At 34.9% G+C, this 27595-nt stretch overlaps 1 protein-coding gene across 2 annotated transcripts; it reads right to left on the bottom strand.

Moving 5' to 3' along the window:
* Positions 1 to 54: 54 nt before the first annotated feature.
* LOC113507252 (centromere-associated protein E-like) lies at positions 55 to 27304 on the bottom strand. Of its 2 annotated transcripts, none has more exons than XM_026890130.1 (28): positions 26951 to 27304; positions 26591 to 26825; positions 24644 to 24800; positions 24207 to 24281; positions 23604 to 23806; positions 23118 to 23243; positions 22822 to 22957; positions 22422 to 22630; positions 21454 to 21587; positions 20766 to 20828; positions 20573 to 20685; positions 20098 to 20256; positions 16080 to 16212; positions 9853 to 15742; positions 9286 to 9457; positions 8787 to 8928; positions 8311 to 8422; positions 8120 to 8153; positions 7888 to 8005; positions 7516 to 7588; positions 7183 to 7351; positions 6494 to 6608; positions 6075 to 6243; positions 5505 to 5670; positions 3019 to 3160; positions 2152 to 2240; positions 1839 to 1949; positions 55 to 1415 (listed from the first exon to the last, which is right to left on the bottom strand). In XM_026890130.1, the coding sequence occupies exons 1-28, from the start codon at positions 27099 to 27101 to the stop codon at positions 1290 to 1292; spliced, it is 9522 nt and encodes a 3173-aa protein (XP_026745931.1). In that variant the 5' UTR covers positions 27102 to 27304; the 3' UTR covers positions 55 to 1289. The 2 variants fall into 2 exon arrangements, with proteins under 2 accessions (XP_026745931.1, XP_026745932.1); XM_026890131.1 differs by having other exon boundaries at positions 7183 to 7348.
* Positions 27305 to 27595: the final 291 nt, after the last annotated feature.

Raw genomic sequence — 27595 nt, 5'->3', positions numbered from 1 at the left:
GCTCAATGCTTAAAATTATGGTGATGGTGATAGGATAAATGATAAACAAACAAATAATATAATCAAATTTTCTGTATTGGTACCATTAATATTGGAACAACAAACATCGAGTTGAATAATTTGCAAAACAATAAAATGTCGATTACAGTATTACAGTATATCTCTTTGAGTGATTGTGTAATTATTAAAATGGACGAATCACTTATTTATTAAAGTTAGTTTGTGCGACAGGCTGAACATAAATAGCTTACATTAAGAGTATAAAATATTGCAAAGACCCCTGTCCGCGAGTGCATAAATCAGACGTTATTTACGTAGAGAAGGAAAAACAAAACCATTACGATCAAACAGAATTACGTGGTTAACAACCACATCACACATGCAAGCCAAATGACATTACAGACTATTACGTAAACGTGAAACTAAAATTAATATATTTACAATAGGACAACACAAATGTTACAATAAATATTTGCATTCTCATAACTAATATCACTAATTATTTTAGGCACAAACATTTTAAGTACAATCTAATAATACTATATTGTACCACATTCAACACATTTACGAGAATAATTAGGGTTTGCTAATTACTATCTACAATGGCACCGATACTCACAACATTAACTTTAGAATCGGGAAATGATATTTGATCATTCCTTCAAATTTTGTTTGTTAGTGCTAAGCGGCCTATATAAAATAATTAAAAATAAAATCAAATAGGGAACTTATTTTGGCAACAAGAAGTATTTGATTTGAATAAAAGAAAAATAAATTAATAAATTACGCGTCGCCCCACGAGTATTTGCTACTTTGTTCAGACATCGACCACATTGCTCAAGCAATAAAGTTCACTTTGTTGTCGCTATTTTGACATAAACTGGCGTTCTCGAAGAGTGCTATGCGCTTATCAGACAATAGAGAGTTAGTTTGATAATTCCTATTAACTATGCTGAATACAATTTTAAGACCACTTAGCACTACTTTCGTTAAAAAATGCGCGTGGAATGTCGTTCAACATTCAGTCTTATACAGTCCCCAAAATGGTAGCAGTCTAAAATCACAAGACAATGATTTTTAACGTTCACGTCATTTTCCCTGTTTCACTTATTTTTAATGTTAAAAACACGCCAAAAATATTTAAGACTTTTCTGCTATTAAAATATGACAGTTGTAATCAACAAGTCCAGCTATCTATGATTATTTTGACCTAAGTAATTTGTGCAAATCAAAGAAAATTTTAATAAATACAATTTGGCTGACTTTACATTATATTTATACAGTCAGCCCTAATGTGTCGGATCTTCATTTTCCCTGTTAGACTCTTTCCCTCTCTTTTTGGACATGTGCAGTTTAGTAGTGATATATTTCTTGAGTTTTTGATTTTCCTTCATAACATCTGTCAGTTGTTGATTCTGAAATAATGGAAAGAAAAATAATCACTTTTAGTAAAAGATTAATACTAATTTCAGGTACTATAAGCCTAGTATATAATCTGTTAGCAATCCTCAAACTTTTTTTTAACGAAATGTCAACCGTAGTAAGTAATTTAATTCTTATGTCGCGGGGGTTTTACAAACATACAAATCATATGCACAAGACACCTAGACTCAAAACAAGCATTTGTGGACCACACAGATGCTTGTCCTACGCGGGGACGAATCCGCGACGCGCGCGGTGGGTTTGGCGTGGTGACCTCAACCGCTCGGCTATTCACGCATTTGGCAATTGCAATGGTTTCTTTTAAAACTAAGTTCGTCCATGTTGGCCTGCGTAAATTAATCCATCAGAAGAAAAAGGTTTTCAGTCCAGCCTTAACGGGCAGCAGTAGTGTGTACCTGCACGATGGCGCTGCCGGTGGCCACGTACATGGCGTGCGGCGGGTGCAGCGCGGCCGACACCAGCTGCTGCTCCAGCACCGCCTTCTGCTGCGACAGCACCTCCACCACCTGGGACAACACATTGCGTTCGTATCAAACAGTCAAATCTGTTGCCCGCGGGCCTGCCCGCTAAAATGATCCCACAATGGAACATAAAATCGGGATAAAAAACTGTTAATCCTGGTTATAAACTTTTCAGAAAAATTCGACTAAAGTCGTTTAGTGGTTTTTGCTTGAAAGAGGAACAGATTATATTAGTACGAATACTCACAGATCTCAAACGCTTCATTTCCTTAGCTTGCATTTCATCAGACATTGATCGGAAACCACCATCGCGTTCTACTTGGTAACTCAGGAAATCTGTAATACATTTTATAATGATACTAGCAAACGTTGTTTTGCCTAATGAATTATTTCTAGTTGTATGTATTTTAATGGCACATTATAAAAAAATAAAAACAAAAAATTTCGTCCAAAAACTAAAATATATTTTAGTGTGAGCACCCCTTAACACTTAAGGGTATGAAAAATAGATGTTAGTCGATTCTCAACCTACTGAATACGCATATAAAATTTGGTAAAATTCGGTTAAGCCGTTTCGGAGGAGTACGGTAGTAACATCGTGACACGGGAATTTTCTATATTAGAAGATATAATGATCACTGTTATAACAACTCCCGCTATAAGCATATATCGGCGACTTCAAAATTCAAGTGACTATCTATTGACCTAGTATTCCATTGTGTAGAAGTTAGATGGCTAAATGTATTTCTTGGTCCTAAGAAAAATAACTACTTAAGTACACAGTTGTCAATCATGCTAGGCTTTTACCCAACTATGTTGTATTCAGCTTGCAGTCAACCAGATGCAGCTAAGTACCAGTGTTTTATAATGAGCGACTGCCTATCTGACCCTTTGCATCCAGATACCTGGGCAACACGAAACCCCTTAGTAAGACTGATTGTCAGACTTCCTAGCTTCTGACTACCCGTAGTGCCTGTCAAAGATGTGCAAATAACAGATAGCCTATCGAAACACGGAGGAACTATTTTTTACCGGACCGCATCAAGCTTAGCTTAACCTTGAGTATACTGTTGTCAATAGAGGTATACTGTAAGGTGTGTAGTGTAGGGCATACCGTCGCTGGTCTCGGTGGCAGCGTCCCGCAGGTCCCGGGCGGCGGGCCGATGCTGGTCGTGCAGACTCTGCCGCTTCTTGCGCGTCGTGTGAGTCATCGCGCTGATCTGCTCGCTGTCACACTGCAGCTCTTGTACTCTAGCCTACAGGAGTTAACAATGGAAATTATGAGTATGGTTATAATTTTAATCGCCGATTCAATTATCAAGTGGTTTGTCCAAAATGATGAACAATATACGTGGGAAATAATTTATATACGTTTTCGAAGTTATATTCGCAAAGATTATGAAAACACATTAAAGCATGGAAAAGGAATCCCACCAAAAACATTAAATGTAAAAAAATGCCAAGTCTCTCGATGCAGTCTTTCCATCGTAAAAAGTTTTGAGATCTCATAGAAGCCAAGTCCTATTCAAAATATTTTGTAGTTATAAATCAACATTTAGTAATTGTATCAATAGTTTTCTTTATATTATAATTATAGTGACTTGGCAATGAGCACAAGAAGAAACAAATAAAACGGCATATTTGTAGGAGTTGAAAGTTACACACACCGCATGCGTAAACATTAATATCACAAAATTAATTTTCTTTTGGTTTATCCGTGTCGTCCCAACCGAATTTCGGCAACGGCAGTCAGTCTTAGTGTACTCTCGATTCATTTACTTTCATAAAGCGATGGCCCGTAAGGTATTCTTAATTATTGTATTGGAGCATGTAGTCGGTAGTGACCATCATGATTCACACATAACAAATAATCTGATCACTGGTCTCGTCAGTAACATTTGCACATAATTCCAGGCATCAAGCAGCTTTTAATTTGTGCTCATTGCCAAGTCACTATAATTATAATATAAAGAAAACTATTGATACAATTACTAAATGTTGATTTATAACTACAAAATATTTTGAATAGGACTTGGCTTCTATGAGATCTCAAAACTTTTTACGATGGAAAGACTGCATCGAGAGACTTGGCATTTTTTTACATTTAATGTTTTTGGTGGGATCTCATTTATTTTTTGTAAGTGCATTTCTTTCTTTTTTTTTAGGTGTCATAATTTCTAGGACTTCAGCTACTGCTTTGCTTAGAACCCATTCTCTATCTCTATCTCTTTTGTTTCTTCTCTGAGACTTCGTTACTTCTAATGTAAACAAGCTTAAACTTATATATATATGCATATATATATCTACTAACTTACAAACTATAGCTAAACTAAACTAAATAACACGTAAAGTTCTCCGAATATCAATTATCACTACAATATTTTTTAGTTTCGAAATGGTTTTTCATAGACAGGTGGCGCTATCAAATGAAAATTATCGAATTATTCTGAAGTACTACTTAGACTGCGCTTTGTAACGAAACCATAGCGCGATTCAGACACGTACAACGCCATCTATCGAGCGCGCATACAATATTTATCGCAATACAATGGAGTTTTAGCTTTATTAATTTAATGAATTATGAATTTTATGTATTAATTTGTATTAATGATAGTCTGTGTATTACATTTATATTATTCTTTTCTATTCTATGTATGTATTCATCCAATTGAATAGGTACTTAAACAACGAACAAAGTTAACAATGCAGTCAAAATCCATACATAATGTTCTTGCCAAACCGCAAATATAAAATTGTTTTCTATGGCATATTATTTTTTAATGTTTTTATAATTTTTCCTTTATATGTGGCTAAGGACCTATCTTGGTGCAAAATTTGAAGTTTCTAAGTATGCTAGAAGTACCTTAGATTTTTGATGATCTGTCAGTGAGTCAGTGAGTCAGTGAGTCAGTGAGTGACAAAATGGTGTAACTTTGATCGACCGTAACTCCTAAACCATTAATTCAATTGGCATGTAATTTCGAACTTAAGCTTGTTCTAATGCCTACTATTATTCCCCGAAAAGCTAAACTCCTAGCTTTGTCCACGTCGAAGATACAGGGGGGCGAAACAGCCGCGAATCGCTTCGAGAAAAGATGGTACGGCCGTGCCCGTTTTGCTCGAGACTTGGCAGGGGCACTGCCGTGCCCTCAGATATCATTGCGAGTATTTCTTGTAAACAACCAGCTTAATCTTCAGAGAAATCTATAGGAGTCTGTCTCATGGTTGACTGCCATTTTTCTATACATACATATACAAACAAACGAGGTACATTCCTAGAAATTAATCATCACTTTAACATGGAATAACTAAAACCGAGTAAAGCTTTTTTGCTATTTTCTTCTAAATAGTATCTACAAGAACAAGCATTTGTGTGATCCATGAATGCTTATCCTGAGTCTGTGTGTCTTTATGAATGAAAGTTGAATGTTTGTGAAACTCTGCGCGACACAAGGATTTTGTTTTAAAACTACTCCTGCTCTAATGAATTTAATTCCTTGAAGGATTCAATTTCTTACTGCGAGAGAAGCGCATTTTTCTTAATTAAAGAACCTTGACAATTTCACAGCCTCTGTATTGCATCAGTTTCTATGTAGTTACCTCCAGCGCGGCCTTGGCCTCCCGTAGTTCCCGACACTGCTGCTCCCGCTCCCGCAGGTACTGCGCGCAGGTGTCGCACTCCTCGTCCAGCTCGCGGTATCGCTCGCGCAGGGTCGCTAGCTCCTGCTTGCATGACGACAGCTCTGCCTTCACTGATTCTAACTCCCTGTGAAATAGATTTAATGTTAATAGTAAATATTTATAATCAATCGCTTATCAAGATTACTGGATACTAGCAATAATCAATACAAAGAGACAAACGCTGACCATTCAAAAAACAGTGCGGTAGCGATAGCCCAGTTGTATGGTTCCTCGCTTCTGCTTAACATATTAACAAATTGTTATAATTAACAACTCTTCTGTTCATATAAAAAAACAGACTGTTCAAAGAAATATCCAGTTTTCATAAGCCGGTCAATAAATTTTTGTAAGGGGTTTATTATGATTTTTGCTAGATTTTGCTCTTTTTTATAGAGTTGTTCGTATTGAAAAAGTAATATTTCCTATCCCATTCCTTGACTGCCTTGTCCGTTGTAGTACACTGCTCAGTTAAGAAAACGCTATTATTACCTGCTTCCGCCACTTCTTTCTATCGCCTTCTGCATCTTAGCGAGCATGTTCTTCAGGTCTTGTTTCTTGAAGCGCAACTCCTCTATCGACTTGGTTAACTTCTTATTTTTCTCCACTTCGGCGTCGAACGACATGCGGTCTACTACCACTGAGTGTAAGTTGGTCCAGTCTGTTGATAAAGAATATTATAATAAGTTCAATATCATGAACAATACTAGCCCTGTTTCAGAATCATTAGTCTCTAACTACCTGACTCCTTGGGGAACGGATAAGCTACGATGTTCTTTCTACCAATTACGAATGAGTAGGGGCTCTTTGTATGAGACAGACCATTAGTTTTGAATACTTGACATGCAACAGCTTAATTACATACTCAAAATAATATGATGACAAACAGAGTAAATATAAAAGGAAATTACCTTCATCAGTATTCACAGCGACGTCTGAGAATGTCGGCTTTATTAAGCTTTGTTGACTCTGGTTTGGATTGAATGTCTGGTTGGCTAGCTTCGTTTTTAATTCTGCAATGGTTGCCTGTAAACATACGAGCACATGAGTTATTTATTCTGAACACCTTATATGTAATCCATATTGATAAATTGGAAATTAATTTTATCCAAATTTGAATACACGTCACAGCAGCACATTGTCTTTCCGTTTACAGTACAAGAAATAAAAATTATCTAGGAACTATACCAAATAAACAAATGTTTGCTTCAATACTATGATAATTATGTACGTGATTTTTGAAACTTGGCATGGGGTAGGTAAGCTTGCGACCCCAATAAACCCCATAAACTTCTCGTTCAGGGCAATCGGGGAAGAAGCCTCAATACGCGATAATTCATATTTTTTTATTTGAGCTAAAACTGCTGATGATGATGTGTTCGATGAGTATGGAACACTACTAATATAATGAACGCGACAGTTTGCATTCAAAAGCCTCTAAATAGATTGAATTGAATTGCAATTAAGTAAAAGGATAGTTTATAACCTGGATTAACTAATGGGATAGTTTTATCTCGATATTACGTTCCCGTGGGATCATTTTTTATTTGTAGCGGAAGGAGCCGCTGGCAACAGGTAGCGAACTAGCAAATTAACATACTTGTAGTGCCGTCCTCTCCTTCTTCAGTCGACCGCACTGTTCGTCCCTCTCCCGCAGGTACTCGGCGCACGTTTCGCACTCTTCATCTAACTCTCTGTATTTTTCCTTTAAGTCTTCCAACTCTTGCTGACATGATGACAGACGTTCTTTAAGTTGCGATACTTCACTGCTAAAAATGTAATGAAAAGTATAACTAACATTTTCTCCTCAAACACTTGTAAGTATAAATCAAGTATCTCTAATCCAAACACTACTAAGTTTCATAGTTTTTTCTTTCGGTCATAATCAATATTATAATAAACATATTTTTTTGTTTAGATAAAAGCAACATACCTGTCGTGTCCCGTTGAAGAATTAGCAGACTTTGAATGGTGACATTCATCTACTAGCCGTGACGTCTCGAGACCTAGGAAAGCAAATTATTTTTATTTCGGTTCTTTGGAAAATACCAAAAATATTCGTCACACTTAGTGGTTAAGGCCCAGTTTTACAAATAGCTATTTGGTCATGGTCGTGAGTTCGATTCTCACCCTGGACAAATGTTTGTGTGATGAGCACGAGGATTTGTTCTGTGTCTGGGTGTAATTTATAGTTAAATATAAAAGTATGTTTATCAGTTGTCTGACAACGCAAGCTTTGCTTAGTTTGAGACTAGATGGCGTTGTGCGAGAGTTGTGTGATATTATTATTATCGTAGTGTGTTACCGAGCGGCGAGGGCGTGTGCCTGACGACGCTCCTGTGCAGGTCGTGCGTGCTCTGGCGCCGCCGCCGCGTGGCCACCACGCTGCTGGGCCGCGACGGGTGATCTTCTTCTTTCTCGCTCTGTAAATTACACAAGTTACTATAGTGATGTAAAATCACTTTAATGGATTTGTCCTATAAGTAAAAAATAGGAATACAAATTAAGAGTTAAGTCATAGTTAAAAAAGGAATTACCTGGTCAGTCCGTGACAATGATAAGCTTTCGCGTCTGTAACAAAACATTAATTTTATAAATTTCTTAATTCTTATTTTTAATCTACTTTTTTTTACTACTTTTTACTTTTAAGTCACAAAAAATGTAGTATTATAATAATGATGATTTATTTATAAAATAAATCATAACAAGTTTTAAATAATAAACGTACCCCTTGCTCAACCTTATTGGAGTGCTTCTATTAGAGACATCTTCATCTACATCCATGAAAAGGTCATCAGGCTTTGCTCTAGACTCAAATACTGCTTCCACAAGATTATGATCTGAAACAAATATTATTTGTTACATTTTATCAGCAGAGACTAAATTCATTTAATTAGTCATTATAGTAATATCTTCTACAATAATTAGGCAAATAAGAATTTTATTCTATTAATGGCCATTTGACATATTTTCTATACAAGCTGTCAAAACATCAAACATATTAATTCCTCAGATAAAAGTTATCTGACGACTGAAAAATCAGGCCTGTGAGATTTTTTTTATTTTATAACCATATCAATTATACCCAATTAAGTAACTACCACTTATAAATGAATAAATTATTTATTTAGAACAAGTGGTGGTATAATTGTTTCAGTTTAAAAGTTTGTCAGCAGAATAATATAATCTGGCCTATACCTATACCTTCTAAGTCATATTTGTCTGTGAACATTCGATTGGAATCGATCAAGCTCTGTCGCCGGCGTCGCGACGAGTCTGCTATCGCCTCGAGTGACAACCGCGGCTTGTGGCTCTGCAGTAAAGACTCCAACTCCGATACGCGGGCCTGGACAAGTTTACAAATCAGTTTCATTCAAGCACTTTATAACAATGTTTTGAACGCAACCTTAATGGCAGGTTTTTTATTATATGTGTACCATGTACTGGATTTACATTTCGTCTAAGATTAAAGTCAAATAAAAGTAACAAAATCGAAATATTTTCTTTTAAATAAAAGTTGACTTTAAATACGATTAACAGCTTGACGTCGGTATATCAATCAATTTTATACTCCTTATAAACTTTTTATTTCAATTCAAAATGATAAGTTTAAAGTTTAGTTTTTACTTTTAATACAACGGTGCTTTTGATTGTGTCTTAACTGCCCAAGGTTACAAATAATACAAAAGAGCAAGCCACAAACCTCCAAAGCTTCTTTATTCTTCCTTAAGAGTTGGATTTCATCTTTGACCTTAGAATCACTGTGGAAACTTTCACACAGCTTCTGTAGCGCAACATATTTATTTGTTAACTCCTCAATTTGTTTATTCTTTTCGATCATATTCTTTTCGTCTTCACTCTTTTGTTTCTCTAACCTGTGGGTAGACAACAAGTCAATGTACATATGCTTGCACAATGAGTTCGAATGAATGATAAAACAAACAGTTGATACAGAATCTGTTGTCATGGTAACATAACATTCTGTTGGTATAACAGCTCATAAATACAGCAAGACAGATTGTCGCAAGTGACATTTCTTAACAAATAGTCATATTAACGACTTTTTTTGGTTGTAAAATGATGAAAAAATATTTTATTTGATAATACTCATTTTTGAAAGACAAAAGCTTCTAGTTTGCAGTCCTAAGTGCAGTGGTAGTTGGCATTGCGATCCACGCAGGTTTTCGGGCAGCCGTACAACATTTAATACGGTTTGTAAAAAGGATATTCTAAATGAATTTAATAAGTATAACCTAAATATTACACTCACCTCATAATCATTCTAGTCTGTATCTGCGCTGTATCCTCATGTGTTTTTAAATTAGTTTCTAATCTAGAATGTTCCTTGATTCTCACCTCCAATTGTTCTTTCAAATCCATATTTTGTTTCAACATTTTTTTAGCCTCCATATTAAGATTGTCAATTATAATAGCGTTATCCTTTATAGACTCTTTGAGTACTAAAATGTCTGACGTCATCTTATCCATTTCTAGATTGTTCTGTTTTATAGTGTCACTAGACTTAAGCAATTCAGAAGCATAAGTTTCCTTTTCTTTAACTATAACTTCATTTATTGCCTTCAAATGGGCTATATCGTCATGTAACCCTTTCACCGTTTCCATTAATTCTGCGATTGTCACGTCCTTTACATTATATTGATTCTGTTCTTGAATAGTTGCTTCGAGAGTTTTAATAGAATTCTCTTTGCCCAGAAGATCAGCCTTCAATAAATTGACTTCGTCTGTCAATTTTTGTATGAGAACCATATTAGCATTATTCTCCTCCACTTTATTTTTGTAAAGTTTATTCAAATCTTCTTGCAACGTCTTCAGTTCCTGTAGTTTAGTATCTTTATCAATTAAGTTCATGGTGATGGCGTTATTGCTTTCCTGTAATTTTTCACTGTGGTCTTGAAGAGCCTCGATGTCAGCCTGCTTTTCTTCTATAATTTGTTTTAAATTTCTTACTTCTAACAAGAGAGCATCTTTTTCCATTACAAGACATTCTTTATCCTTTACAAGTAATTGTTTATCTTCCTCATTTTTGGTGTTTTTATGTTGGTTGATTAAAGTATCAAATAAGCGATGTATATTGGCATCGAATGGTACTGTCAGATCAATGTTTTGATCTACTATGTTCAGATCGACTAGCTTCTGATAGCCCCTAGTCATGGTTTCTGTTATCTCTCTATCCCTCTTTATTATGTCGAGAGTGACTGCGTTACTTATTTCGTGTATTTTCTCTTTTTGTGCTTTGATTAAATTAAATTCGCTTTCTTTGGCAGACAGCAGGTCCTTCATTTGTGCAAGGTTATGATTAGCCGAGTTCAACTCAATAGTAACACTAGAAACATCTTCTTTTAATTTTTTAGATTGCTCTACAATTTTCGTCAAATCATTTTCCTGCTTGTTGACAATTTTGTTGATGAGGTAGTCAAAAGCATCTGTTGACGATAAACTTAATTCCTTGTCCAATATCTTTAGGTTTTCTTTGAACATATCAATCAATTTAGTAGAATCATCTGTATCCATAGTATTTAAAATCTCTTCACTCAAAATGTTAATATTACTTTTGATTTTTGTTAAGGCATCCGCAATTGTTTGGTTATTTAGGTCTTTCTTCTCTAACTCTGTAGTGATTTGCGAATGTTTCTCAACTAACGTGTTGTATTGATCTTGTATCTGCTTCTTGAATTCCTCATAATGTTTCAATCTATTTGTCAAATTCTCTACTTCGGTGCCATGCTTCGCAACCATGTTGTCATAGAACATTCTCATAAGTTCGATTATTTTGACATTGGAGTTGAAAGCGTTGTCTTCTACGCCAGTTTTTTCTAAGAAGTAATTAACGCATTCTGTTCTATCTAGAGTGTAGATGTCAGACACACGTTCTTCAGGGATATCCGGCATGGTGCATTTGTTTGACTGGATATTGGTTCCCACTTCTCTGTGAAGACCTTCCATACTTACATCTAGATCCATCGACAGATTGTTACGTTCTAGATGATTCTTGATTGTGACTACATCTTCTGTTAATACCTTGCAGTCTTCTCTGCCCGCATCTAATTCACTCTGTAGAGTGACTATCATGTTGCACCTGGATGACGTCTCAGAGTCACTAAGGCTTCTGTTCAATTTAGTATGTGACGGCATTATACTACTTTGCATCGCTCTGATAAATTCGTCTTTTGCTAAGCATTCAGAACAGTGCAACTGAACATCTACCTCTTTACTAGTCACATCAATAGTTGCCTGTTCTAATTTATATTTCTGTAATAACTCAGTGTGAGTCTGCTCTAAATCCTTTAACTGTTTACTTAAGTCATCAACTTCGGAGATACTTTCCATAACTTGGTTCGAGAGTGAGTCATTCTCATTTTGTAAACTGTTAATTTCTTGATTCTTTGCACTAATGGCTTTTTTGAGTTTTTCAATTTCCTGAATTTGATTGTTGTAATCCTTTTCTAAAATGGTAAGCTTTTTTACAAGTATATCGGTTTGCGGTGTTTCGAGAACAAGATTAGAATATTTTTGTTCAATCTCAGCTTTTTGTGCTTTAACTTGTAGAAGTTCCGCGCTTAGAGATTTGACTTCATCGTTTAACTTTTCGTGTGCTTCTTGGCTGTTTGTACTGAGCATGTTTTTAAGGCTCTCGTTTTCTTGAATTTTACTGTTGTATTCTTTTTCTAAACTATTCAGCTTTTTCACCAGATCCTCAGTTTGAGGTGTTTCAAGAAGGAGATTTGAAAGCTTTTTCTCAATATCAGCTTTTTGCGCTTTGACCTGTAACAGTTCCGGGATCAGACATTTAAGTTCGTCATTTAATTTTTGGTGTGCTAGCCGTAACTCTTCTAATACTTTCTTGCATTTCACACATTCTGACGTAACCTTACGGTCATTGAGTCCGTTGGATTCATTTCCATTATCGTGGGTATTGGTGTTATGCTGACTATTCTGTGCATCGGTCATACAGTGTTTGATGTCCGTGTACTTGTCTACTAGTTCACGCAATTTGTAATTCTCGTCCTTCAGCATCGATAATTTCTCACACATAGTCTGGTTGTCATGACTTAAAATGTCCATATTATATGACGAGTGTAGGTTTTGGTCCGTAACTTGATTAAGGTCAGTCTGATCTGTAACTTCGTCATAGAATTGAGTCAGGTTTAAGCAAGTCTGATCATGTCCTGCTAAGGTGTTATCCGCTGCAGTTGTTAAAGTAACATTAGTATCCAACATTAAGAGGTCGCCGTCTAGCGTGGAATCGTTCTTGAAGTTGGATACTGAAGTGTTGTTGTCTAATACATCTGGGAGAGAATATCGCTTATAGCTAGTGTTATGCTGGCCCGAAACATTCGGGTCGCCTTGTAACAAAGTCACAAGTTCGCGCAACTGCTTCTTAAAGTCCGGTATGTCTCTTTGACAAACATTGTGGAAACGACTGTGGTGATGTTGCAGTACTTTAATTTGAGATTTCAGAGATTTATTCTCTGCATATGTAGTGGCAGTTAGAATCGATAAATTGGTTTTGTGATTCATTATCTTCTTTTGCAATTCTAATGCAGGGCCAACAAGGAGTTGAATTTCGTTTCGTGCTTCTTCTTGGTCTCGTATGAGATTTTCGTTCAAAGCTTTCATTTCTGCAAGAAGGTCTAATGTTCTGGCGTTTTCATCTTTAACTGCCTCCAGTTCCGATTTTAGTTTAGAACAATTGCATTTGATTACGTATGTTTCGTGACTCTCCACCGAAATTGGGGCATTAGAACTTATTGTTGTAGTGTGAGAATCAATCTCTTTGGGTTGTATGCTGTCTATTATATTGTTGCAAATGGTTGCCAAACTTGGGGTTGGTTTATATGGGAATAAATCAAAGATTTGTTTTTCAATGGGTATTGGTGTGCTGATATTGTGAGAGTCTGCGTGTTGGTAAACCATCACTGATTGTTCGGGTCCGTTTGTATTAACTGCCTTAATAGATTTCAGACTTTCATTTTCCATCTGCAATTCACTAATTTGTTGTTTCATCACATAATCTAAGTTAGTAAATTGGTCTTTCCAGTCTCTGACTTTAGTTTCCATGATTGCCAAATCGTTGGCTTTCAGTTTGAGTTCAGATTGTAGATCTTTCAGCAGATTTTGAGTATCAAGTAATTCTTCACTCAATTTGTTGTTGTTATTTTGTATAAATTGTGCTTCTTTCGATAAGTCCTTGTTGCTGTTTTCAATATTAGACAATTCTTGGAGCAGGTTAACATTTTGCTGTGATAGTTCAACGATTTCCTTTTTCGCTTCTAATAATTCTTGACTCAAATTTTCTTCATCGACATTTTTATTTATGACAATTGTGATATGATCTTTGATTTTATCCAAACTTTCCAGTATTTGTTCGTATATTTTAACGCAGTCATTATGATTTTCTTCCCTGTTTTCAATTTGTATGGTGAAGCTGTCGGCAAATTCAGTGACTTTTGTAAATACATTCTTGAACAGTATACTACTTCTCGCCGATAAATTGTTCAGTTGTTCTTCAACATCATTAAATGATGTGACCTTTATTTGTAAAACGCCGTCAATTTCTTCCAATTTTTCTGTTAGTTCAGCTATCATAGCATCCTTATCAAGTAGCATTTGGTCGAGATTTGATTTATTCGTTTTAAGAACAGTAATCTCTTCATTGGTGGCGATGACATTCTGTGCTGCTTGATTTAGTTTTTCTTCTAAGTTTTTGCATTCTAATATTTTAGTATCCAAATCTTCGCGAGCTGTTTGTAGATCACGAGTTAGCTCGTTATTCTTTTTGTTAATTGCTTCAATTTCATCCGTATCTATCTCTTTATGATTGCCTAATTGTTCTCGAAGCGTCGTTAATTCTATATCATGGTTAGTTTTCAATTCTTCTATAATATTATTTAAATGAGTATTATTCTTTGTAACTTCTTCTTTTTGCGCAACAATTTCGTTGGCAACATTTTCTAGAGTGTTCATGGTTTCGCTTAGAACGTTGAAAATGTTTACGAAATTATCAATGATATCTGGTACTTCTTGTATGTTGCCAGACAGAGTACCTAGTATGACCTTAGACTTAATGACTGAAGACTTTGCTTTAAGCAAACATTCTTTCGTCTGTTCATCGTCCTTTTGCAACGAATGTATTAAATCATCCTTTGTTGCGATTTCTTTCTCCAAATCGAATATTTTATCTTTTAATTCATCTATTTGAGCTAATAACTGTTTATTCATATCAGATATATTAACTTCCGTTATATTTTTCTCTGCTAAGGCAAAGGTGAGTTTACCGTTTTCGTCTTTCAAATTTTGAACGAGTTTTTCAGTTTCATTACGTGAATGTTCTTGTTCAGTAAGCTTTTCTTGGACCGAAGCTAATTTTTCAGATAGTTGAGTTTCAATGTCTTTAAGATCATTCTTTTCATGCATCAATTTGTTTATTATTGCAATATTCTCGTTAATATTCTTTTCTAAATCATTTATTTTACACTTTAATACATCAATTTCTTTTGTTTTAGCGTCCAGCTGTCCTGTTACGTCGACTTGACTATTAACTTGTGTTTTAAGGTTATCAATTTCCTTGTTACGTTTATCGAGAGCAGTTTTGAGGCTGTGTACAATGTTTTTCATATTCTCGTTGTTAGCTATAAATTTCTCTTCATTCGCAATCATGCTTTCTAAGACGCTGTCATTAATATTGACCCTGGGTAAAGTTTCCTTCTTAGTTAGTTTGATATGCAGTTCTTGAATGAGTTTGTTGTAAGACTCCATGTCATTATTTGCAGATTCAAGGCTTTCCTTTTGTTGTCTAATAGTAGAGTTTAACGTTTCAATCGTTGATTTGAGTAATGAATTTTCATTTTCCACATTTGCGATTTTATCTTTGAACACGTTAACCTTTTCTTGAAGTTCTTGACTGAGGTTTTCTAGCGCCGTTATCTTTTGCTTATGGGTATATAAATCTGCTTCTAGATCAATGATATTTTTATTTGAAGTTAATTGTGCTTCTGATGCTAATAAGTCATCAACTGGGTCAGAATCGTCATCATTTGTGTTAACAATGCTGCTTTCATTATCACTATTAACGAGAGATATGTCTTTAGATATATCCATGAAGTGGACTTCTTTGTCTAACGTGCGGGATAAGAGTTTGCCTGAAAAGAACGAGAATGAGTTAAAACTAATATCTACTAATAAAAGTATGTTTGTACTCTACACATCAATAAACTTACTTTTGAATATATATATTTTTTTTATTGCATTATCACACTGTTTCCAGTGCCAGTAGAATTTTTAATTTGCAAAAACAACAAACACATTGATTTCAAATTTTTTTTGCTTCTTAAGCGATTTTTTAGACATTACCAGGTTTTACTGTTTTTTGTTGTTATAGTTTTACAGTTATTACCGATTATTAATTAAATAAAGAGTAGTTTTCTTGCAATTCATTTAAAATATAGATAGTATAAAAAAATCCTATTCAATTATTACCCATCTCTTCAGGTTTCTTCTTGGAGACAGATATTTCTTCTAACAAGGACAGTAGTTCCTCCTCTCGCCGCTTAGCCTTAATCCTGAGAGTCTCGTAACTAATCTCCCACTCAGCTAGCCTTTGTTGATCAATCTGTTTCAAATAGAAAAAATCGTAAAACAATGGTTAAATCGGTTGGCCTCTTGGTCTGGTAAATAGCCCTGACTGCTATGCTACGGAAGTCGTGGTTCGATTCCCAACCAGAACAGATGTTTATGTGACGAGTACGATTGAAATTCAAATTCAAAATGTTTATTTGCATGTTAAGGTTGTACTGGTGTTAAATCTAATATATAAAATTCCCGTGTCACGATGTTAGTTACCGTACTCCTCCGAAACGGTTCGACCGATTCTTATGAAATTTTGTGTACATATTGGGTAGGTCTGAGAATAGAACAACATCTATTTTTCATACCCCTAAGTGACAAGGGTTGCCCACACTAAACATATTTTTTTATTTTTTGGACGCAGTTTTTTGTTTCTATTTTTTTTTATAATGCGGCATTAGAAATACATACAACTAGAAAAAAAAAAATTCGGCAAAACAACGTTTGCTGGGTCAGCTAGTATATTATATAACTAGCTGTTGCCCGCGACTTCGTCTGCGTGATTTTCAAGATGTGAAAAACTATGAAGTTTTATAATAACAATCATCGCAAAAATGTAATGCAATATTGAAAATGAAACACTTTTTTACATTTTAAGCTTGCTTTTTTTTCTAAATTGTAATGAATCTTGAGCGGCCCGAAGACTATCAAATGTTTGAATCAAACACATTTCATCGTTTACGATACTATCCTGGTGTCAAATATTTCACAGCTGTTTTAATGACTTTTTCTTATTTAATCCCAAAAAGAGGAGCTTATAACTTTGACATATCTGCCTGCCTGCCCGTCTGTCTGTGACATCATAACTTCCGAACGAATTGTACAATTTTAATTTAAACGTGATATATGTGCGAGTGTTTGTTAAGACATGTTTGACAAATCGAGCCGTTTAAAAATGGGGGGGGGGGGGCATGCAAGTATAAAAAATAACAGAAGGTATAACTCAGTCTTAGCACTTCTGCTAAAAATGTTTTACTTTCGAGGGTTTCCATTTTCTAATTGGGTGGGGTACCTATGATTTTCGAGCCCGTCTGTTCTTTGGCCGGCCTACACCTGAAATTGTTAGACGGATTATGAGGTATCATAAAATTATTATTGTACTGTAACCAAAGAGGTAAACCAGAACCATATTACTGAGGCCCCGGTGTCCGTTCGTCTGTCTGTCACCTGGCTGTTTCTCAGGAACAGTGATAGCCAGACGATGTTTTCTGACGATATAAATAAGATGTCAAATTATTTTTGGACGGAGCTGGTGAAGTGAGAGTCGGGCTCGGTAACTGTGGATGTTACATAGTGTCATAAGATATAAGATTTTGCAAAATTGCGCCCAGATAAACGGTTTCCTGAAACACGTTATGTTCGATTGTCCTCTTTATATTAAAACTGATCTTTCTCACAAACATTTGGAACATTTCCAAAATAAAAAAGTTGGTAAACGTGTTATCTTGGTCCCCTGGTGTTTTGATTATGATTTGCCTTTAAATTGCTGACAAATAAAGAGCGTGAAAAAAAAATTATCAGACCCCCCCTTTTTTCAAATTGACATTGACAAAAATCTAAGGTGGATATGTCTAATTTGTGATGTTACGACAAAGCAAAATATGAACATAAAAGTGACTTCATGCGCATGAGTTCTATTTACTGTACCAATTTACAAAGAAAAAATACGTATTTTATTCGTTAACCTACCTGACGATCATTGAAGTAAAATACCGTCATCCTTACTGCATAAATGGAACTTAAATAAAGAGTACATGAGGTTGGTTATGAGGTTATGCTGTCGATACCGACAGCCAAAATGAATTTTCCAGACATTGTGTGACGGATGTAAGTGCTGATGGCTACACGCTATTATCAGCCTTATTGGGGAAATTTCCAAAAATATGTTCCTAATCCTCGTCGGCTTAGCTTTGGGATCTCAGAAATTCATTCAGTCTTGTTCCTTCCCCTGTTTTTAAAAGGGTGCGAAAGAAGAAAATTTTAAATAAGTAGAGATTACAATAAATTGTTAAAGGAATCTTTGGAAAGGCCACGTGTGCGTTCTCTGTAATGGCGGATGTAGACCAATCAAATCGTTAAAATATTGAAATATCCCAGGTATCAGTAGACATTGTTTTATCAATAGATACGTAATGTCAAAAACCTTTTAGCGTACGCTCTTATTGATTGATAGCTTTAGTCTCATAAATCTTTCACATTGCATACCTATTATGAAGTTTTATGCAAGTTTTCTGGGCTTTTCTATCCGAAATACTTTTGGCCTATGTAATGTTGCAAATTTAAGAAAACATTATTTCATTGTTTGAAAGGCTTTTTTTTGTTTGAAAGTTTATATTTCTGTTGCTAGTTGTTACAGATGAACCAAGGTAATATAATTAACTGTGTCGTTCAGTAATTTATTGTTATGCATAATTATAGATGAGATCAATGTGAACTACATGCAACTTTGGGTTGAGTGTCACTACGAATTCTTTTATCTTGAAGTAGCATCGCCACCATTACCGAGCTACAGACATAGTACACATATCGTAAATAAATACAAAATCATATTACGGCATTCCACATTTGAACTTGAGTAATTTTAGTACATCAATAAAAATAAAAATAATTTAAGTTCCTTTGTTTCAAGAATATACCGATTACGAAGTAACATTTGCATCAAAAGAATAATAATAAAAGTATTAATAGTTTATGTTTCTTTTATTTTAATTATTGTCGCGCTAGGTCTACATTAGACTTAAAAGAGAATAAAATGACTGATTTTGTGAAATTGATTTACTTTCGAAAAAATATTATTGCTCTGCCAAAAGTCTTAAGATAAATAGCGTGATGTTTTTTGAGTAAATTGATGACCGTGTTGCCTACTACTCAATGGGGTGAAAATACACTTCATAATTGTATTACACGATGTTACGGGTGAGTCCAAAAATTTAAAACTTTACTGCTCATGCCCCCTGCATAGTAGCGTTATGGTTTTTGTATATTTGTTGTATCATGTGTACGATAAGGTTCATGCAAAATTTGAACGAAATATATTCAGTACTTTATGAGATAATTTGATATTTGTGTACAGATATAAAAGGCTCCTGCTCACCCCCTGTAACGAAAAGCGAGATAATAAGTAAAAAGTATGTTGACCGGACCTCTTGTTGATATTCTCTGAAAATATGAATCAAATCTATCCAGTACTTTCCGAGATCTTTCCGGACATACATACAGACAAACAGACAAACAGACAAACAGACAAACAGACAAAAATTCTAAAAATCATATTTTCGGCATCGGAATCGTTCGTAGACCACCCTCCAATTATTCTTTTTTAAAAATATTCAATGTACAGTTTTCACTTTTCTACAATTTTATTATATGTATAGATTGAAGGTAAACGATCGTTTGTTTCCCCTGAATTTATGTGTGTTTAATAATATGTTGAGCAGTTGTCTATAATACTCGTAATACAAGCTTTGCTTAGTTTGAGACTATAAGGCATTATGAGAAAATAAGGTGGGACAAGAAATCCTCCTTATTTTAAGGTTGAGTTTCCTATAGCAAGACATATCTGCTTGTAGTAAGGTATAATAGGCATTTTAAAACTTGCTAGAGTTGTGAACTTTTCAGTAATGATAACATCCACTCTGTCAAGACTGATGCCAAAACGAATGTAGTTATGCATATGTTATTGTCAGCACGAAAGGGGACGTGTTTTTACTGTAATCAAACGTTACTTCTCCTCTATACATAACAGGAGAAATCTTCTATAAGAAACTCACATACTGTATGGTTTTATATGCGTGAGACGAGAACAGCTGGAAGAAATGTATTCCTTTACCAGCAAAGGAGCAGAACAAGCTAAATATAATAATGTGCTTACCTTAGAGACTTTGATGTCCTCTTCAGCTTTGTTTATTTTGCTTTGTAATTGATCAATTTTTGAATCCTTTTCTTTGCTCTGTTGACTCAGTCTTTCAATGTCGTCTCGTAATGTGGCTATCACAGACATGTTTTGTTCTAATTTTTCCATATATTCAACCTAAGAATAAGTTTATAGGAGTTTATTAAGTGTTTACAGATATGAGATAATGTGCTGCAAGAATTTATTGGATTATCTCTTAACAGGATGATTACTTGTCTTTATTTAAAGGAAATTATAGAGGCGTGAGTTGGAAATGTGTATGTCTGTCTGAAATAATTACAATGCTTAAACGGATGAATCAATCTTAATAAAATAACTATGGAGTTAGTTGACACTTTGGACAAAAAGATACATTTTATTCACGGGTAATAAATACGGCAGGGCAAACAGTTAGCAGTTACACTTAATGTATGAAATGCATTTTACGACTTACCACACTGGGAGCATACATTTTCTCTCTTTCAGTCCATTCAACAATATCTTTAAGGTTTTTCTCAGCTTCTTTAACATTCTTTCTAAGCACACAAGGTGGTGTTTTAGATGATCCTGAATAATGAACAATCATATTAATACAAAAATACCGTACATACAAGAATAAATAACATTTTAATAATGCTTAAACATACCATAACATTTGTGAATAGGTGAACAAGTCTGGCCGTCATCGTGTGTCGTGTCATCATCACTGTCTGTAAATATGGAGGGAGGAGTCTGTGACATTAATGGAAACAGTACAAAATGGGAAACTAAAAAGAGATTGTTATTAACTTATAAGATGGTGAAGAAAAGGAGTGTGACTATCAATGCAATAGGGGTGACGAGTGGCTATAAAAAGTAAAAATCTATTTAGTTCTTCAGTTAGATAATTGAAAAACATTAGACACGTGGTTTTTCCTTCTTCTGATAAATTTACAAAGATAAAATGTAATGTTTAGTAGAAGGGGTTTCTGACTTAACAATAAAGAAAAAAATATGCCTAATCTTGACGTCACGCGTAAGTTTCATTCGCTGTAACTTAACCAATTTTGTTTGCGGGAAAAAATAAAAATACATCTCAATTATTATACATTAAACCACAAGACAGACACTGAAAAAAAAAATTGTCGTCATCCCTATTTTTAAACGGTTTTTTTAGCTCACCCCGGTTATTTTTTATTTATGGGAAGAAACCCTTGTTCAGAATTCGGTCAATTATAAGGCTGCTTTATTTCTCTCAGAGGCCTACGGGCATTTAACACTCAAAACGCAGGATTTACAACCATACGATAAGAAGAAAGCTGGTATGTGTGAAACTGTAATAAGACTAATAATAACCGAGTTCAATGACTTCGCCGCTGAAGTGTATGGCGCGAGTCTTGGGCGGCGTGGTGAGCAGCTGCGCCTCCTCGGCCACGCTGGCCAGCGCCGCGCTGCTGCGGGACGGCGGCGGGACTGGGATCAGCTGCGGGCTGCAGGAACAAACACACGGGTGTTAATGTCTTATAATATATACACATTGCTGTGTTGGGTATCTTTTTTTTTTCTTTGTTTAAATGAAAAATAGTTTTAAGAAACCACGCTTTTATAAATAATGCGAACAAAAATGTAGAAAATAAATTTCAAAATAATTCAAATTATGGAAAAGAGGGATAAATCAAAGAAATTATGGGGCGCTTTCTAGAAACATTTCTTCAATGCCGCTACCTTATCAATATCTAGTTATGTGAGACAAGTGTTCGCTGTGGACATACAAGTCACATGCACAAAGACACCCAGACTCAGAACAAACATTCGAGGATCATACAAATGCTTGTTCTACGCGGGGATTGAACCCGCGACACGTCTCGTACAGTGAGTGGGCGTAGTAACCTCAATCACTCGGCTATCCGTGCAGTCCATATCAAGTGGTACATAAAACGAGAGCAGCGATTTATTAGATATTTAAGTTTGGTACAGCAGTCAAAGCCCTGGCTCAAACTGACTGAATGGACCTGAGGGATATACATTTTTTTGCACATGCAACGGAAAAATATACATATTTTTTTTCGGGCTAAAAACTAGTGTTCCTTCCAGATTTTTATCTATGTCTATAATAATTCTGGTATAGTTCTTTTAGCTAGCTTTAACACGTCCTTTATACATATAGTGATTCTGAATCTAGAAGCGTCACGGGCGCTACGGCAGTCTAAAAGACAACTCGAAAATTAACAAATGTATTATCCAACAAAATATCGTTAATTTACTACATATTACAATTAAAATTCTTATTTATTTAAATATATACTAAGATTAATATCACTTACTTATATTTCAAGCTGGGTGTACAGAACTTCGGGATAGGAACAATCGGTTCATCTTCAATAGTATGTAGCGTAGATATTGTTATCCTTCTGGGCTGTTGAAGCTTTCGCCTCGGCCCACTTATGATCTCGACACTGCGTCTTTGAGCAAACCCATTTAATATAAGCTTCTGTAAATTCGCTATCTTATTCTGTAGTTTGTAATTGTCTTGCTGAAAAACAAATTGTATTGGTTATTATGTTTTCTATGAATGTCGTAGTGGCCTTGCGGAATGACACATGTATGCACGAGGTGCAGGTTTGATCCCAGCGCCGTAAAACTTTTTGAAAGTAATTTGTACTTTCTCTTTGGTGAAGGATCATATCGTGCGGAAACCTAATATAATAAATAAAAATAATTTACCTCTAAAGTTTTCTTGCTCTCCAACTGTGCCTTTAGTATGGACATTTCTTTTGTTAGGCTCTGGATCATAGATTTGTCAGTGGAGACTTCATTTACCTCTGGTTTATTCTTTATAGCTTTAGCGCGGTTTGCAAACCTAGAACAATATAAAACTGTAAGTGTAAAAACATATACATAGTCTGTGTAATGCGAATTAATTTCATGCGACTGTTTTATTAGCACAACCAAATAGGATAATGATAGAATGAGCAGAATAAAAAAATAGTTGAGTTGTAAAGCAGCATGTTCAGACTTACTGCAAAGTGGATATAGTTTCCTCAATAGCTGCAGGAGTCACGGCGCATATGATACTGGTTTTAGCGTTACCGCCGAGAGAGTTTTGTAAAATACGAGTCAGTTTACTATCACGGTAATTAACAAATCTGAAAACAAAAATAAACACTAAATAAGTTGTTCAAGTTTGTTATTGTTTGTTTGTTTCGTTCGCGCGTGGAACATCGAAATTTAACACAACAATTTGCTGCCTTTTCTCAATTTTGCCGCCCTCCTGATAGTGGCGCCTAGGGCGGTCCGCCCCTCCGCCCCCCCCCCCTTAGCTACGCCACTGGCCAAGCCAAGTTTCATCGCGCTTACAACAAGCGCTGTAAGTTCTTACAGCAGAATGCTGACATTCATGAATGCGAGACGTCACCCAAGTGCAACACACATCTTGCTTCCACAGAAATCCTGCTTTCCAACTCAAATGTAAATAAAAGGTGGATTAAGTTTATAAGATTACTCACTGGTTATTTTCAGAAAGTTGTTTGATAACGAGAGCCAAACTTGACAGTGACTTGTTGATATGGGTGCCTTCCTTGAACCGCATTCCGGTGGCGCCGGTCTGTCCGGCCCGCTCCGACCCGGCCAAGTCAACGAGGTTCAGTTGGGATACGTTCACACAGCCGACCTCCTCTTCCCCTTCCACGTGTTCACGAGATTCTATTGTCTGAAATGAGAATATATGTATTTGGATCTAGCTAACCAGGTTATAGATAACACCTTCTCCTGCGTCGCTTGCTACGTACTTGAGTATTTATTGTTATTGGTAAGCTCTCATTAAGATCGTATAGTAATAATATGGCAAAAATAATTATGATAATTATTCATATGGACTAGATTCCTTAATGCTGCAAAAAAAACTGTAAAAACTCAGTCTCGGTGATGTAAGCTAAATTAGTGGGTGTTTCTCAGGTCATCCTCCTTATATGAACTACTAGTTTTCAATAAGCTCTGCATAAAAAATATTCAACACAAGCTACTGCTTTCAATTTAACTTACAGTAAATAACAAAAAGAAAAACTGATAATTCTTCAAGGTTTGCAGAATTATCATTTTACATTACTCACAATTTGAAATATTGAATGAGATCTGCTGCTTTGCTCATTCATAATTGTGGCACCTTTTTGTCTATTGGCTTCTCCCTAAAAAATAAAAAGTATTTTATTCAGACTGGTAGAAATGGAACTTTTACTTTTACTTTTTTAAAAAAAAACGACTTCCGCAGTAAGGAAATTAATCCTTGTGTCGCGGGGGGTTTACTAACATTTTTGAGGAATACACAAATGCTTGTCCTACGCGGGGATCGAACCCGCGACACGACGCGCACAGTGGGTTTGGCATGGTGACCTCAACCACTCGGCTATCCGTGCAAGTCAACTAAGATGGTATTGCAAAACAGAGAGCTAAAAAACAAAAGCCGGAGCTAAAATAGTCTCTAAAATCGCAATTTTTGATTAAGAGAATCATTTCTGAATCAGGTTCAAATAATTAAATCCAATAGTACCTCTTTTATTGCATCGAGAACTTCCTCAGGAGAAGAAGTGACCTTTACTGTGGAATCTATCTTCAAACCATGTATTGATTCCATTACTTTAATGTCTTTTTTTTCCCCACACAATAGGTCATTGATGGTCTCATTATAAATTTCTATGTAGGACACCCTGAAAAGTAGACAGTAAAGTAATAATTTGGAAACTTGTACAAGCAGTGGCGGCCTTAGGGGGTGGCGAACAGGGCAATCGCCCGGGGCCTCGCGCCCCAAGTTTATTTAAACTTGTAACGGCAAATTCAAATAAAGTTAGTTAGTTAATTAATTCATCATAAGAAAGACTATTTAAAAAAAGCTTGCAAGTAAGCTAGCAAGTACGCAGATCTTTTGTTTAGACCTTCCGGGAACAATACTCTTGTATGTATAGATGTATTGTACCATTTTGCTTTGTTTAAAACTTGCTTACATTTTACTTTGGTACTGTTGATTTATTATTAGTATACTGGCTGCAACTCAATCATTCAGGAAATATTACAAGGGAAGTTTTTGTACAGTTCAATTATATTGATTCAGATTATTTTACACAATACATCTACTCTAAAGTTGGTAAACTACCTAATAAAAGTCAGGATAGAAATATTTATTTTTAATGATTGGATGTATTTTATTTTCATACAATAAAAAGAAAAAAAAAAGCTTTAGCATACTATTCGAGCTTTCACATATAATACACATAAATTCGAAGGCAGAAAACTGAAAGGCAGTTTATCCTTCACTCACTCTCATTCCATTTGTGTACAGAAAAGAAGGGATATATTATGATTAAAACATATATCATTTTTTGAATATTCACTGGAGGTCATATTTCTTTTAACTCAATAGAAGGTGGAAATACCTGTCCTTCACATATAAAATAAGTTGTATGATAGACAGCATGATAACCAACAAAGTCAATTTTTTTCCTAAATAATTTCTCACTTGAATTTACATTTTCACTTCACTATTGAAAGAGCTTTTACTTAACTATCAATCACTTGTTATAGGTTTTTCATGTCTTTGCATTAAAATGGAAAATAAATAGTCAACTGTTTTTAAAACAATTTTGAATTCATTTAAGGTTTACACTTCACTTTATTGAAAGTATGTTCCAGTATATAATATGGTCTACTGAACATTTTCAATTATTTAAAAGTGTTATTATAATTCAATACAAGCACTCTTGGCCTACATATTTTGTCGACCTCTTGATAATAATCTAATACGTGGAGAATACACATATGTATATAGTTATATAAGTATTTAATGTATATCAAATTTAATCATATCTTACTGATAACATGCAAATTAAGTCATTAGAAATATTGTTTCATTTTTTTTATGTTCTGACTGTTACGTTGATGCTAAGATTTGATTACAATAATTTTTAGCCCCAATTCATATTTCATTTTTTTTTTTTAATTACTTTGCTTACTTTTAGCTAATTCAAATGGATTCTGCATAATATGTGGAGCATTTGCCTAACTAACCTTCACAGACAAATTTTAATGGGATACAAAATGTACATGTAAGATAAATAATTAATTCAAGGTAATTAATATTTTATAACAATTACAATGAAAATTAGAATTAGTTATGTCGACAATGTATCAGCGCAGACACAGATTTTATAAACTTACCCAACAGTGATCAGAAAAATGGCAAGACAAAACGATTTATTGTTGTTTCCACTTAGTACTTCATCATTTAGAGAATGCAAAAGACCTAAATTACATTTTCAGTCTTCCATTGGTAGAAAAGTTTAACAGTTGTAACATGTAAATAATTGCATTTTAGTCTCAGTAGATAATAGGCATCTAAGACTCTTTTATTTTCTAACAGGCATAAGATAATTCAGTCTATAGTATGTTAGGATATTAGAAAAAACACTTATAAGGTGTTTTGTGCTGCACATAATGTACTCACCTTACTAAGAAGTCACGGTTGGGCGCATTCTTAATGATCTCAAATAGGTTAAGCACAGCCAGCGGGATGATTCCGGGAGCACTCTCAGTCCCTGTCATGGTATACGTCTTGCCTGATGATGTCTGTCCATAGGCAAATATAGTGCCATTGAAGCCAGCCGTGGCCGCCTCCACGATCGGCTTCGCAACGTCTTCGTACACATCGGATGTTTTCGCATCCTGGTCATAAACCTTGTCTGAAATATAATTCAAATACTTGATTAACTATCTCAGCTTTTTTTACAATAGCCTTCAATTCTATGACGCACTGATTTACTTATTTAGTCATTATAAAGGGTTATTTTTATTACGGTACACTCACCAAAGGTAAAACACTGTCCAAGAGGTTTTCCATTGTGGTCAAGCTGTGTAAGTTTGTTATTCTTCACTTGCCACTGGTAAGAAAGTTTATCTTCTATTTCACGTGAAATTAGAGGTCTAACTTTGACAACTACTTTTATATTGTCACTCATTTTCTTTCATTATTTAACTACAACTTCCAATAAGGTATAAATGTTGGAACTAACTAAGGATATGTAGATCAAACGCTTTCGACATTTTCGCATATGCGGCCTAAGCAATTTTTTGCGTTAATAGAACAAACGTAAACAGACAGGACACTAAAATAACCGACATACGATTTCAAACTGAAAAAATAGAATTAGAAAAAGTGTTGTGCTACTAAAATTGTCCTTGTTTAAAATCGATATTTACTAATTTTTTATGATGGAATATAATATATTTTTTTTTTACTTTGTATTTTATTAAATAATAAGTGAAGTAAAGTACAGTAGCTAACTAACTTTCGCCTTTAATCTCATCATAAAGTAAACTTAAACCATTATTAAATTTTGTGACACAAATCTCCAAAAAATCAAAACAAAAAAATTGTACCCGAGTTTTTATGCTGATTAATAACACTCCAAACATATTTTTTATCATAAATTACCTATAATATTATGCAAAC

This window comes from Trichoplusia ni, chromosome 2, assembly GCF_003590095.1.
Source record: "Trichoplusia ni isolate ovarian cell line Hi5 chromosome 2, tn1, whole genome shotgun sequence".
Classification (NCBI taxonomy): domain Eukaryota; kingdom Metazoa; phylum Arthropoda; class Insecta; order Lepidoptera; family Noctuidae; genus Trichoplusia; species Trichoplusia ni.
The sequence above is the reverse complement of the archived record's forward strand: the minus strand, read 5'-3'. Positions and strand labels throughout refer to the sequence as shown.

Coding starts and splice junctions, on each gene's coding strand:
- LOC113507252 (XM_026890130.1), bottom strand. CDS start 27,101: ATGAGTGACAATATAAAAGTAGTTGTCAAAGTTAGACCTCTAATTTCA. Junction 20,686..20,765: donor ACCTATTCACAAATGTTATG/GTATGTTTAAGC, acceptor TTCATTATTCAG/GATCATCTAAAACACCACCT. Junction 1,416..1,838: donor CCGGCAGCGCCATCGTGCAG/GTACACACTACT, acceptor CCATTATTTCAG/AATCAACAACTGACAGATGT.